The 14,909-nt window shown below is 42.4% G+C and overlaps 1 protein-coding gene across 2 annotated transcripts in view; it reads left to right on the top strand.

The window, feature by feature from the left end:
- The window catches only part of LOC107383443 (arylsulfatase I), a 93,682-nt gene extending 79,164 nt beyond the window's left edge, over window positions 1–14,518 (top strand). Inside the window, exons 4-14 of one of the 2 annotated variants that reach the window (XM_070541542.1) lie at window positions 4,419–4,633; window positions 5,812–5,998; window positions 7,373–7,512; window positions 7,596–7,745; window positions 7,882–7,956; window positions 8,044–8,218; window positions 8,297–8,533; window positions 9,468–9,614; window positions 9,998–10,154; window positions 12,040–12,611; window positions 12,682–14,518. In XM_070541542.1, coding sequence (XP_070397643.1) covers window positions 5,828–5,998; window positions 7,373–7,512; window positions 7,596–7,745; window positions 7,882–7,956; window positions 8,044–8,218; window positions 8,297–8,533; window positions 9,468–9,614; window positions 9,998–10,154; window positions 12,040–12,611; window positions 12,682–13,092 — 2,235 coding nt within the window. In that variant the 5' untranslated portion in view covers window positions 4,419–4,633; window positions 5,812–5,827 and the 3' untranslated portion in view covers window positions 13,093–14,518. Of the gene's footprint in view, window positions 1–4,418; window positions 4,634–5,811; window positions 5,999–7,372; window positions 7,513–7,595; window positions 7,798–7,881; window positions 7,957–8,043; window positions 8,219–8,296; window positions 8,534–9,467; window positions 9,615–9,997; window positions 10,155–12,039; window positions 12,612–12,681 lie in introns of those variants that run through there. The other variant, XM_054743368.2, reaches the window with a different exon arrangement.
- Window positions 14,519–14,909: the final 391 nt, after the last annotated feature.

Here is a 14,909-nt window from a genome sequence, read left to right as displayed (position 1 = left end):
GAGCAGGAGAGGGAGGGACGGAAGAGCTCGACTGAATTCATAATTTTACATCTTGACATTAGCTGTACAAAGTCTGAGTTTGATAAAGTGAAGAACAACCATTTGCAGAGGTTTATAACAGGCGCGGTGCCAGGTTTTCATTTTTGGGTGGGCCACGGTAATATTGGACGAACCTTAATAAGCAGTGACTTAAGTGAAGCAGGCAGGTCGCTCTAGAAATTTTCGTTTAAAAATATGTCATAAATGTTTTACCCCGTCATTTTTATTTCTAAAATATGAAGTAAAAACTCCCAATTTAATTTTCATTCATTTGTCATTAATATGTAGTCTACACCCGTGCGTTAAGTGGACCATCTTCCAGTAAAAGCAAAGCATCCAGCCCACCTCTCCAAATGCGTAAAATGCGCACCACAGCCGTTAGGCGCGCCGCGCGCACCATCAGCTACATCAGTCCAGACAAGAGCAGAGCAAATAGAATAGAGGATCATTCTGTCTGGATGTGGATGGAGATTACATTTTACAGCAGCCTGATCATCATTTAAATAAAACCATCACCTGTCTTCTAGTCCATGCTATCAGCATTATTTTAATTGGTGTGTGTGTGTGTGTGTGTGTGTGTTTTCCACTTCCAACACTGGTCTAACCAACCAGACCAGCATGTCCAGTAACATATTAATGTTACAATTAAACAGTTTCACTTCATGTAGGCTAGGAACATTTCACCTGCCGTGGCCCGACCGCTTCTGCTCCACATAAACTTTGTGCGTAATCAAATGTCTCTACAGGTGCTTTCTGAGCTGCTATTCTGCCTCAGACTGGATGCGTCATGCATCTCCATATTAGAGACGGGAAAAAGCGCTGTTCAGCCAAAGTTGAATAATTTCATAAAAAGAACATTTTTCCAAGCTCATCCATGCGCATCAGTGTGCGTCGGGGTAATTCTTTCAAAACAGCCAGCATCCTTGAGTTTATCCATCAAAATACAGTCAAATGGAAATATCTGTAAGCTGCCATTTAACTGTTTTGCCTTCTTGTGAAGATTGTTGCAAAGAGAAACAACTAAACTTGATTAACCCCAGAGCCACGCGCACTGCGCTGTACGTCGTGACTGTAAATGAGGGGAAATGATTTAATGGGATCCTTTTCTTTTCAACATGGTTTAATGTAGTTTCATTCAGTACAACCTTTAGTTACACCAATCTAACGAGACAGAGCCTGAATTTGTATTCTGAACAGTTTAAACATGTTTAAAACGGAGACATGAGTGACGCGTCTAAAATTCGCACCTGCTCCGCTATTATGGAAATTAAACTAACAAGATGAACAACATCAAATTATTTTAGGCACAGACAACATCTCCCACACTTTTGAAAATCTTGCAACGCGCCTGGTCGCTGGTGTACGTCAAAGTTATCTTTCATAAGAAGATAATCAATAAAACGATTTATATAAAGATGATCCAGAAGTTGTAGCCCGTCTCTGCCTACGATATTTTGACATTTTTCACCCTGTTGGTGGTTTTACTGAGCAGGTGCCACTTTTGTCATACGTTTCTTTTAAAAACATGTTTAGACTGTTCAGAATACAAATCCAGGCTCTCAGAACCAGAGCGCATGTGAGAAGGTTCCTCCCACTGAAGCGAGTGTTTTCCAAACCCTGTCTCTCAGAGACTTGTCACTTAGAAAATGTTCCCTGATTATGAAACTTTGGCTGAATAGTGCTTGTTCCTGTCTCCAATGTGGCGACGCATCCAGGAGCCGTCTGAGGAGAATCCCAGAATCTGACATCCTCCAGCTCAGGAAGCGCATATGATTACGCACAAGCGTGACGCGTCAACCTGGTCTCACAGTAAGACCGGGTTGGAACTGTTCAGGTTTACGCAGACAATCCTTACATTTAGAATTAGCATGCAGCTGTAAAATTAATGAAGTAAAATATAAAGCTTTTTTAATCAATCAATCAATCAATCAAAGCTTTATTTATAAAGCGCCTTCCGCAACCCTGTCAGGAAGCCCAAAGCGCTGGGTTTTTATTTAAATATCCATTCATTATTTTACAAGCACAGAGAGCCGCATCAGATGGATGGAAGAGCCGCATGCGGCTACAGAGCCGCCGACCCCTGTGCTAGCCTATATTGTCCCCAGCAATTTTTAAACCCCACTCAAGTGTATGGTTATTGTCCCCAGCAATTCTGAAAACAAACTGACGCCCTTGCTTGTAAGATTAAGATGACAAATTAGAGAGACTTGTTTGGTAATAAAACCTCAACAGACAAATGCAGACCAAAGAGGCTCATCCTCCTAAAAACAGCCCCATTCTGAACCAGAACGTCAGGAAACGACGTAGGGAACCATGACAACGTTCCTGCTCCCTGCCAGTGGGACCTCTAGCAGATCCTACAGCAGCTCAGACAATCAGATTAAACACAGCCAGACCCTTAGAGCACAAAGTGTTGGAATGATTTATTTATTCAACCAGGAAGGTACCATGGAGGTTAAAAACCTCATTTTCTAGGGAGTCCTGGCCAAGAGGCAGCAGAAGTTACAGCTACTAATGTTTCAGTTACACATACTGTTATGTACAAAAATTACAGAAGGCAGTTACGACACAGGGAGTCCGTCTCAAGGGCTCTCAGTCTGGTTTTAAAGGTAATCAAGGAGATTAACTCGGTTAATGTCCAGTTTTCCTGCAGCCGGTTCCATGCAGAAGGGGCAGAGTGAACGAAAGCCCCTTTGCCCCATTCGGTGTGAGCAAACGAAACACAACGTAACAGCTGATCATTTGTACGCAGGCTGTGAGAAGTTACACTTCTCTGTAAAATTAGTTACAGAGGTGGGTAGTAATCCAAGCATGGCTTTAAAAATGAAGGTGTACCAAATGTCCCAACCTCCTGGTGGCCAAAGAAGGCCATCCCACTGGAGAATACAACTCACAATGATGGGTCAGTGGTCTACAGTTGGTAATTAACCTCAGCGAGGCGTGATAAACCACATCAATCTTACCAAGACACTGCGCTGAGGCTCCATAATCCAGAATAAACAGAAATGTAACTGTAGTCGTTTTTTGCTTAAAAAGAAAAACAGTTTATTTCTAAAAAAAAAAAAAGAAAGAAACCCTGAGTTTGCGTTTCTTCACAAGAGTATCTACATAGGGCTTAAAGGAGAGGGAGTCATGGAGCCAGACACCAAGGCATTTATATGTGTGGACCAATTAAACAAAACCAGACAAAAATCCCTTCAAGACTTTTATTTTTGAAACATTTCTCCACTCATGCATCAGTTAAAACATTAAAATAAAACACCACTTCCAACTATTTCTGCTCATGTTTATTCACGAGCATCTTTGTTATTTTTATTGCTATAACTTACTCGCCTATCCTGAAGTTCTGCGCGTGTTTTCCCTGCTTAATCTCACATCTTCTGCCTCATCCTGAGTGCTCTGGGATGTTTTTGCATCTGTGCAGTCAGCTGCCAGCAGCAGACATTCCTGGTTTCCTCCGGAGCGCCAGCTGGCTCTCCTGGAGCAGCCCAAGCTTGCTAGCACCGACTCGAACTCGGCTGGTGTTCCGTCCGCGGTCCCGCTGCCTCCGACGGGGAGCCGCGCTGCGGACCTCCGCAGATAAAAGCGCTTCTTAATTAGCGTCGAGTGAACTCTGCTGTAGTTTTATTAGCGTTTCCCCTGTTAAGTTGCGTGAGGATACCGGATGTTGAGTAATTCAAATTTCAAAATAAAACTAAAAATATGAAAACTTTACGCTTTTGTGCTATGACAAATAAATGATTTTTTTTCTTTCAAGTCAACATTACTTTATACGTTATAACAGATAACGATAATGGTGATGTTTGGGGTGCTACATCTTCAAGAATATTTTAATACAAAATACTTTTTTACAAATAATTATTTTTCCACATTAACAGTTTTCAACTGCACTTCATTCTTACAATATAAATAAAACTACAGCAACTCCAAATAGGCTATATAATATTATAGAATATAACTGACTGTGTTGAGAATTAATGGCATAGATAAGAGCTTAAAAATAATAAATGAATAAATATGTTATTAAATATAGAACAATTTGAAATAAGTTGTAAGCCAACAGTTTTGTCATCACTGCATAATAAATCCAATTTTTGTAAGAAACAAATGGGCTGCAGGATAGTCAATGCTTGTTTGCCGCAACTGTTGCTGAAAATTGTTAAACCATGTCTGATTTTTGCTAAATACAATTAAATATTTATTTATTTATTTATAAAACATTGTATTAAAAATAACACCTTTAACACATTATTGTGTGTGGAGACAATAAACTACAGTTGGCACACTGAGGGCTGGATTACACTGATGGAGTGGTCTGAGGCGCTAGAGTCTTTTATTTCGAAAGGCCGCCCCGGTGTTGTGTGTGATTTTGTCTCCAGCTCATCGTCGCTCCGGTTACTCGGCAGCGAAGACGCGCAGGCTGGAAGAAGGAAGGTTCGGTGAAAAGTTCAGGACATGCGGCGTCTCTTCCAAACTGACCTCCGACCAGAGCTGAAAAGAGGAACGAGGAGGAGAATGGACTAAAGCGAGGAGGAGGAGGAGAGGAGCGGAGCGGAGGGGGAGAGCCGATCACATCCATCGATCCTTTACCAAGGTATTGATCCAGGCCTGCCTCAAAAACAACCGCTGATGATAATTGTGTTCTCGTTTGTGTCAATGGTGTGATTTTTACTCCCATGATGCATAAACCAGCTCTGGCTTCTCCTCCTGGTCTGTCCTACATGGGACGTGAGCTGTCCCATTGTCCACCAGTATCTCACCAGCAGCTGCTTTTCATCATGTTTTGTGTATAAAATCAACTTCACATCCTGCTCGGACTCTTTAAACAAGTCAGATCGCTTCCCCCCTACTCTCTACAAACGGGTTTTAATGTCACTTCTTATAAAATGCATTTTTCTCTTTGTTGAGATTTTTAGGTTAAAATTGATTTTACATACTTTCTTTTTCAATAAACAAAATCACCTGATGACAGCAAGAATGTTTAAAATCATTTCCTAAAATAAGATTTTGCATAATTAGAAGTTTATTCAAAACTATAGAATGCAACTAAAACATTGTATTTTTACAACCTTGTATTTTTATAAAACTACAGTTGCAGTGAAATGTTAACACTGTTGTAGCAAGGGCTTCATACACTTTATATTTACCAGGGGCTGTTCTACAGTAGAGGGAAAGTGGTGGTAACCGCCCCTCTCCTGCAGAGCCTTTCCCCCCACCAAGATGCCCCCCCCCCCTACTTTTATGTCATTAAAAATGTTCTCTACGCTCTCTTAAAATTTAATCAGTCTTGGAATCTAAATACTTTTTCTGACTTTTACTATTTTTTCTGTACATATTTTGTGGAACACCTAGACCTTTAGCACCCCCTCCCCCCTCAGATTTCCTATATCCACCGCTAAAAGTCGACTTGTATAAATCCTTAAAAGGATTTCACATTCCTGCAGGGTAATGATCAAAGACATGGTTTGAACTCCTCACTCTGCACATTCAGACTCTCCGGTTTCAGCTCACAGTCCCACCTAATATTTTCATCACTTTTTATTGGAGTGACTCAGTTTCAGCCATCGTAAACGGTTAAGAAGTCCTCCTCCGAGGTTTAGCTCTCACTCCACCACATGGATGTGTTTCAGCTCACATCTGCAGCCAACTTGGCCAGTCCGTCTCAAATGTGGTTTTATGATCTGCGATCAGTCCTCCAGCTGTGTATTTGAGTGAAACAATGCCTACTTCCCCTGTCCTTGTCCTCTTCTAACATTTTTGGGTGTCTTGCAGGAGTCGTGCTGTAACAATGAAGGCTGTGTCTGCTGCTTTGACTGTCCTGATTACATTCCTCAGTCTGGACTTCCTGTCAGCTCGTCAGTCCAAATCAGACTTGATGGACAGAGAAGTTCAAATTAGTGAAAAAGGACAGAATAAGAAGAATCAGCCACACATCATATTTATTCTGACTGATGATCAGGTGAGTTTGTGAAACACTCCTGAGTCCTGTTGAGGTTCAGATTCTCTGAAGTTGGGCTACGAAAATGCATTTTTAGCTGGTGTAGAAACAAAGATGAGTTCTGGACTGGATCGACAGGCTAACAGCTAGTATGAATGTGACATTGAGTGTTGAAGTTAGGGGTACCCAGTATGTGCATGCATAAATCCCACTGGCTGTAGCCACCAACCAGAGGGAAAAAATGCTGAAAGAAGAACAAATGTGAATGCTCATTAAAAGCTGGCATCCAACATGCCGCCGTGTTTTGGTTCCATTACTGCTCTGCCATGTCCCCACCCACCCCTGCTGCTTAGAGCTGTTTTAAGGTGTTTTTTTTTTTTTTTTGGCTTCTCTAGCCCTTTTGATAAGACACACCATGCTGGCAAATCGCCGTAATATTACCGTAACGGTGTGTCTTATAAACGTGCCATGCTGGCATGGCGTTGCATGACTTCTGTTGCATTTGTTCCACCTCGCTTGGTAGTGGTATTGCGGTAACGGTCTGTCTTATAAACGGCTATTGCGCCGTGGTGCAACAGAGGGAGGTGTCATGATGACGTGGGGAGTTGATGCCGAGCTCCGGCCGGCAAATATATTGAAAATGAAAGTAAATGGGCAATATGTTTTGCTTTTTGTACAAAATCAACTGAGACGGCAAACTGGAGCGCCGCAACTCTCCGTTAGAGCTGAAGCTTATCAATTTCCCTCTGGGATTAATAAAGTATTTTTGAATTGAATTAAATTGAATTGAAGCTCAGATCATCAGAGACGGCACAGGGACTGATGGGGACAGACACCTTTAGGAGCGGCTTGTGATGTTTTTTTAAGGATCGCAGCTTCAATCGCAATAAAAAGCGAGTTATGTCCAAGATAATCGAAACGCCATCGCCTAAATTTTTATAAAAGGACATGATTATGTCACATTACTGCCACGGTCTGACCACTTATAAACGACCTAAGTGTCCCTGATGGCGCCACAGCGTTGTAGCAAATTAACAGCAGTTTAGTAAAAATAGCTTTTGTGACCAGCTGTTGATTTATCAATTCAATCAGAACTAATCTCTACTTCTCCAAACCGAGTTCATTCAAAAGAGCTGGCTCAGACATGGAATTGTTTATTTATTTTTATTTATTTATTTATTTTTTCAGAAACTTGGATCAGAAAATCTTTATTATCTATCAAAACGTTTTTTAGGACTTAAATCTGAACTGTGGGCATAAATAAAGGCTCGCAGCATCTGTGGACCCCTATTAAAAAAATGATATACTGTAAAACTACAGACAGTTGAACAAAACATGAAAATGTGACGACAGCACAATGGACAGAACAAAGAGCTCTTTGGCGTTGTGTAACAGGGATTCAACGACATCGGCTACCACAACCCGACCATCAAGACACCAACGCTAGACAAACTGGCAGCAGAAGGAGTGATACTGGAAAACTACTACGTTCAGCCCATCTGTACTCCGTCACGCAGCCAGCTGATGACCGGCAGGTACGGATATGTCTAACAACTGTGCAGAGAAACAGTCCCTGGTGCTGGTTTTAGGGTTTACCGCCGGTTGCTTTTCCTTTGAGGTATCAGATCCACACAGGTCTGCAGCACTCCATCATCAGACCCAGACAGCCCAGCTGTTTGCCCTCACACATGGACACTCTTCCCGAGAGGCTCCATGAGGCTGGCTACGCCACACACATGGTGGGCAAATGGCACCTGGGCTTCTACAGGTGAGCCTCCACAGGTGAACGTGTGCTCACCAGAAGTTTCTGAAGCATTAATGTGGAAGTACAGACATCTTTTTTAACTATTGAACTTGCCGAGTCTAGTTTCAGATATTTACAGGCTGTTTGACTTGTTCTCTAGGAGAACGTGTCTGCCCACCAGAAAGGGTTTCGACTCATTCTTTGGTTCCCTAACAGGAAGTGTAGATTATTACAGGTAAATTAAGTGTTTATTTATTTATTTTGGGTGGAGGCTGGGGATGAATTCCTGTTTATGTTTTGTTTCTTCTTTGTTTTTGCCCAGTTATGGGTCTTGTGATGGTCCTGCGCTGTGCGGGTACGATCTCCAGGACAATGAGAGCGTTGCCTGGGGTCATGAAGGAAAATACTCCACCATGCTTTTCACACAGAGAGCTCGCAAAATCCTAGAGAGCCATAACCCGACAAAGCGGCCACTCTTCTTGCTGCTTTCCCTTCAGGTTCGATATCAGAAGGAAGAGTTTGGGTTGGGTCTATCCTTATCCTCTAAAGTGAGTTTGTTAAATAATTTCCAACAGGCAGTCCACACTCCTCTACAGCCCCCTAAGTCCTACATCTACCCCTACCGGGACATGACCAATGTTGCCAGAAGGAAATTTGCAGCCATGGTTTCGACCGTAGACGAGGCGGTTCGAAACGTCACCTATGCTCTCAGAAAGTACGGATACTACAAGAATAGCGTGATCATCTACTCCACTGACAACGGAGCTCAGCCCTTTACAGGCGGTAGCAACTGGCCTCTACGAGGTCGAAAGGTACAACCAAATGAAATAATAGAAGACATTTTAAAACTCTGAACTCTCTGAACATGAGACAGTTCTCCACACCTTCATCTCCTCACGCTTAGACTACTGTAACTCTCTTTTCACGTGTCTGAGCAGAACCTCCCTGAACCGTCTACAGGTGGTTCAGAATGCCTGTGCTCGGCTTCTGACCAAGTCCTCCAAACACACCCACATCACCCCGCTTCTCCTCCAGCTTCACTGGCTGCCAGTCAACTTCAGGGTTCATTTCAAGATCCTGGTTCTGGTCTATAGGGCCTTACATGGACAAGCACCATCATACATTGGTGATCTTCTTAGTCCCTACACCCCCAGCAGGTCCCTGAGGTCCAGTGACCAAAGCCTACTGGTTGTGCAGCACCAGGCTAAAGACCAAAGGTGACAGATCATTTGCTGCTGTGGTCCCCAGACTCTGGAACTCTCTCCCCCTGAGCCTGAGATCAGTGGACTCAGTGGACTCCTTTAAAAAGCAGCTGAAGACTCACTTGTTCAAGCTGGCTTTTGTATGACCTTCTTCAACCACTCTCTCTTTATTCTGCTCTCCCCACCTATTCCACCTTCCTCAGGATCCACTGATTTCCCTCTTTCCTATTCACTCTCTGTCTTAACATTTTTTCTTTTAAATCCCAATTGCCTATTTTTGCTCATTTTAAATACATTTTTAAACATTTTCTAAATGCTTTTTTATATTTTTACTTTTTTTTGTTTTTGTGAAGCGCCTCGTGATTTTTATCTTGAGAGGCGCTATGGAAATGATATTTTCTTTCTTTCTTCTTCTAAAAGTGTGTTTCTGTTGAAAAGTTATAAACGTCCGTCCGAGCGTCTGTCGGACAGACGGACGGACAGAACATTGTTTCTTTAACATTTTCAGAGCTGCTAGGAGTTAAATATACTGCTTCTGTTTCAGGGCACCTACTGGGAGGGCGGAGTCCGTGGAGTGGCGTTTGTGCACAGCCCGCTGCTGAAAAGAAGGAGACGGGTCTCTAAAGCCCTCCTCCACATCACCGACTGGTTCCCTACACTGGTGCGACTGGGCGGTGGGAACCTAAGCCAGGTCAGGATTCCTGTTTTTAGGAATGTTTGATACCAATTTTAGTACTTCAGAAAGATTTATTACATATATTTCTAACATCTAATTGTCTAAAAGAAGGATGATAAAGTTTGAAATGACCCACCTAAAGTAATTTATTTAGCGTGTTACTGATTTTATTCCAATATAAAAACGTTCTTTTACTCAGAAGTATTTTTTAATTATGCCAGCACATTTCCTTTGCTTAAGCAAAGATTTATAAACGCACAGGAAAACATTATTTATCCTTTCAGGTAAATTTAGGAATATTTTTCTTGGCAAAACTGTTGTAATACTTAACGGTTCCCATAAACAACCTTTCATTAGGCCATGCAGGATTTACGTGTCTGTGTTTGTCTGTGGCTCAGAGCCAAGGCCTGGACGGTTTTGATGTCTGGCCCACCATCAGCGAGGGGAAGGAGTCTCCTCGACAGGAGATCCTTCACAACATCGACCCTCTGTTCAGATCCCCTACAGCCACCATGAGCTGGGATGACACCACCACCACCACCAAGAAATCTTCTGGTAAAACCTGCAGACAGAAAAATGTACCTCACCATACTTCAGCAGCTGCAGTGTATAACTAATGAATTCTTTACCAATATTTTTCTAGAATTACCGCAGGTTTTTGCTCTGCTTTGGGCATTGTTTCACTCCTAAAAGAGGAAATGAAACAGCTAATCCTCACTAATGTGTGGAATGGCGTTGGTGTTGTACCTGATTGGAATTAAGGTTAAACACCAGAGGAAAAGTGTAACTGCACAGCTTTTTGTCCTTGATGACACCAAATAAATCTGGGGAGCTTACTCAGTTCCCACAGAGAAACATGGAGGACCAGACCTTTAAATTGGAATGGGAACTTTGTTAATACAAGCTAGTTTCCTTCCTGAAGGTAGTTTATGCATCCTTTCTCCAAGTGAAACGGCACAGGTTGGTACGCCATTTTTCTGGCATGTTCAGGAGAGAGTTTCTAACGAGTTTTTAAAGAGCTCTCACTGAGCAGACTAGGTTACACCTAAAAGCGTACCGTGGCAAAGTAAGTAATCTACCAACAAAGGAGCTCACACATTTGTGTACAATGGCGTGACGTGAATCATCATCACTATGGTTTTATCTCGTGTTTGTCGCAAGCAGTCATGTTTTATGTCCCACAATCGATGGACTGTGTTGTGTGACACCCGTAGCTCTGCCCTAACCAGACAATTGAACAACTGAAGGGGGCTCAGGGGTTGTCACATTATGTGTTGAATTGGTGCTGCATCTGCAGTGATGCAGGCATTGTACCGGCCTGTCGTGGTGAAGAGAGAGCTGAGCTGGGAGGCGAAGCTCTCGATTTACCGGTCGAGCTACGATCCTACCTTCACCTATGGCCACAGGTTTTGGGTAGTGACCAAAAGACTGAGATTGTGGATTCAAGCTCCCAAAATGAGTATTCTCTGCATCAAATCAAAGATACTTTATTAATCCCAGAGGGAAATTAGAGAACCCAGAGGGAACTTAGAGCATGGTGTCTGGGCTCTCCCTTAGAGATAGGGTGAGAAGCTCGGTCATCTGGGAGGGGCTCAGAGTAGATCCGCTGCTCCTCCACATCGAGAGGAGCCAACTGAGGTGGCTCAGGCATCTGGTCAGGATGCCTTCCTAGTGAGGTTTTCCGAGCACTTCCAACTGGGACGAGACCAAAAGGAAGACAGAGGACAGGCTGGTAAATGATCTGTATTTTTAAGGTTTTTCCAACCCCCAAGGCACTTCAAAACACAATCAGTCATCCAACCATTCACACACACTGGTAATAATGAGCTACAATGTAGCCACAGCTGCCTTGGGGTGCACGGACGGAAGGGAGACTTTTGAACACCGGCACCACCAGTCCCTCCAACCACCAGCAGCAGGCAAGTCAAGTTGAGTGCCTTGCCCAAGGACACAGCAGCATTCTCTGGCGGGAGTCATGATAGACCCCGCAACCTTCTAATTACTGGACAACCCGCTCTACCTCTTGAGCTACTGCTGCCCCTAATGCTTGGGACTGTGTTTGTTGGCTGGATGTCAGACGGGCGAACGGTCAGTTGTCTGAGTTGCTTTACCATGGAAACAGAGAAAATAATGTAATGATTCAAACCGTGCCACGCAGTAGAAACGAGGCGCGGGATCGTTGGTGTTCTGAAAGTTTCCAGTGAAACTGTACATGGATCTGTTTCAGAGAGTTAAACATGAGAGGGTGAGACTTCCTTTTCTATTCAATGTTGGTTGGACTTTTTATTCTCTATCAAACCACCAATTACCAAATTATTACTGATCCTGACCTGAGGGATTGACTGGGTCCAAACCTACAACCCAAGAATCTAAGTTTACCTGCAGGACATGTCAGTGGTTGTAATGTTTTGGCTCATTTCTTTGTACTTTTTTTTTTTAGTAACAAGCAAATCAAAAGGAGCAGCATTCAAAATACCAAAGAAGAAGAAAGTTCTGAAACAGAAACTGAATAAAAAATCAACGTTCAAGTTAAAGACCACAAAGAGACCTCAGATGTTTCCACGTTCTGCTGCTAAGTCCAAACAGCCCAAGACCCCTCCCAAAATTAAGCTGAAGCCCGCTCCAAAGCCCAAGCCCAAAACCAAAGTCCAATCCCAGCAGCAGTCCCAGCTCCATTACAGACCACATTCAAAGATTCACTCGAGTAGTTCTCCGTCTGTATCAAGTACATCCCATCACAAATCCAAATCCAAGCGGACTACATCACAGAACCAGAACCTGTCTCAGTCCAGACAAACTCAGAACAAATCAAAAAAGCTGCTTAAACAGTTACAGTCAAAGTCCAGACAGATAGGCCAGTACAAAACCACGTCCCAAACAGAAACACTTCAAGCCAAATCTGGGTTTAAATCATCTCCAGTGTGGGACACGTCGGTGCAAGCTGCGATCCGAGTCGGAGACTGGAAGCTGCTGACAGGAGATCCCGGACACGGAGACTGGGTCCCACTTCAGGTACAGCTACATTTTTTTTAAATGTTCTGGTTTAAATTAGCTGAAATAACCCTAAACTCTTATTCTCTAGATGCTTCCCAGCCTTCCGGGTCGCTGGTGGAACCTCGAGCGATCCTTATCGTTTGACAACAAATCCTTGACCCACAAAAAAACGGTCTGGCTCTTCAACATCACAGGTGATCCTTACGAGAGGTATGACCTGGCAGACCAACGGACAGATGTGGTCAAACAACTGCTGGACCGCCTCGCCTATTACAATCAAACTACTGTGCCGGTCTACTTCCCACCGGATGACCCGCGGGCTGATCCGAGCAGACACGGGGGAGCCTGGGTTCCCTGGGCCAATGACGACGAAGAGGAAAAATATCATGGTGTTTATAAGAAAGGAAAGAGCAAAAAAAAGAAGAATCAATGCCGACTGTGCAAACTGAAATCCTTCTTTCTGAAAATGAACACAAGGATGATGTCCAACCGGATCTGAGGAGTAGGACTTCTAGACTAGAAAGAAATCAGTTTATTTTACCGCCACATCTTTAAAGTTCAGCTAAAATAGGTTATGCTTTTTTCTCTATTTTTAAAAATACTTATTTAGCTCTGACCAATTATGAACTTTATAATTAAATATAAATAATTAAAGCACACGTACCTGTACAAATGTGACCCGAGGTGACCCTGGAAAGTTGGTCCCTCTTAGTGACATTTAAAGGCCTCATTCACTGAGAAACTGTGATACTTGTTCTTTTCAAAATGAGACCCATCAGTCCGAGTCGTTTATGCATGCTGAATGTGAAAACGTTCACGAGTTTTTTTTCCTCACAGAAAATGACTCAAAAGGCCTTTATTACCACCAGAGATCACAGCAGATTAACTGAAAAAAGAGCGAACGAGAGCTTCAAAGCTACAATAGCAAATCTGGAAAACAAGCTAGCTTACAATATAATTTTCATGCCTCCTAATATTCCATCTTAGTATAGCTATAAATATTTTGTGCAGATTAAAGCGAAATAAAAAAATTGAATTAAGTGGTTCTTATGCATTTGTCTAAAAACTTCCGCCAGTAACGCAGCTGTGCCCGAAACCAACAATTGGACCAACCGGTTGTCGGTCTCACTGAACCGCCGCACTTCCCTGGGTCCTCCATTCATGACACGCTCACTTTTTATCCCAAAAACCAAAGCATAATTTGAAGTCACGGGCAGCTAAATACGACTTACAAACAGTGACTGATGTTTAGCACTATCTTAGTTTCCTCTGTCAATGTGGGTTCTGGTATCGGGGGCGTGGCCTAGCAATGGTAGCTGACTGGAGGGGTTACTGTGTGTTTAAAAGCTAGCTTGTTTTGCAGATTTGCCATTGCAGCTTTAAAAGCCGCTGCTGACTGGTGTTCTTCGTTTAGTTATTTGTTTTTCATCTTTTTCTTTAAATGTGACTCAAAGACGGAGCTCTTGGTACCAGAACTGAAACTGAGAGGTAGTAAAATGTTTTTAACACTGTAAATGTTTCTGATAAATAACGTTTACTAAGAGTGATATTGTATGAAGGCGTAGAGCAGTCACCCAAGCGAAATAAAATTTGAGCAACATTTTAAAACAGGTTAATTTTATTGTTCTTTCACATTTTCACCCTAACCTTAAAAAATATCATTCTAACAATGTACATACAAGTCACTTTGTACAATATTATTTTATTGTATGAATGTGACACACATGCATATTGTAAGAATGTGAAAAACTAATCTATCCCTGTACGGAATATTGCTCTAACTTTATTTTGAGTGGGTGGCAGCTCTGCGTTGACATAATTTTGACCAAATTTAGTTTATGTATCTTATTATTATTTTTACTCACGTCTGAATGTTTAATAAAAATGTTTACGTTTGAGATTTTAAGTAAATGTTGATAACAGTATGCTGCGATTGTCTTGTTTAAAGTCATCTCTCTTTTCTTGTTGGTTTTTATCAGATGTTTAGAGACCCGTGTGATCAGCAGGGTTCTTAAAGTGCAAGTCACCCCAAATCAGCTTTTTTTTGCTGATAAACTATATAAATGAGAGTCTAATTGTGCTGTAGACATGTGTAGTCAATAGTTTGGTACTTTAGTGCATCTTAGTTAAAAATTTAAATACGCTGCCTACAACTGTCAGTGTTGCGCCGTCGTCAGGTAAAAACTGCGAAACATTAGAATTTAAATCAACCATCGCTACTGGCTAAAATGTACACAGTGACGTTAGCTGGTACATTATGTCACAATAGGTGCTTTTGGACTGCATAGATCTAGGAACTAAGTTACTAAAACCATC

The sequence above is a fragment of the Nothobranchius furzeri genome, chromosome 11 (genome assembly GCF_043380555.1).
Source record: "Nothobranchius furzeri strain GRZ-AD chromosome 11, NfurGRZ-RIMD1, whole genome shotgun sequence".
Classification (NCBI taxonomy): Eukaryota; Metazoa; Chordata; class Actinopteri; order Cyprinodontiformes; family Nothobranchiidae; genus Nothobranchius; species Nothobranchius furzeri.
The sequence above is the reverse complement of the archived record's forward strand: the minus strand, read 5'-3'. Positions and strand labels throughout refer to the sequence as shown.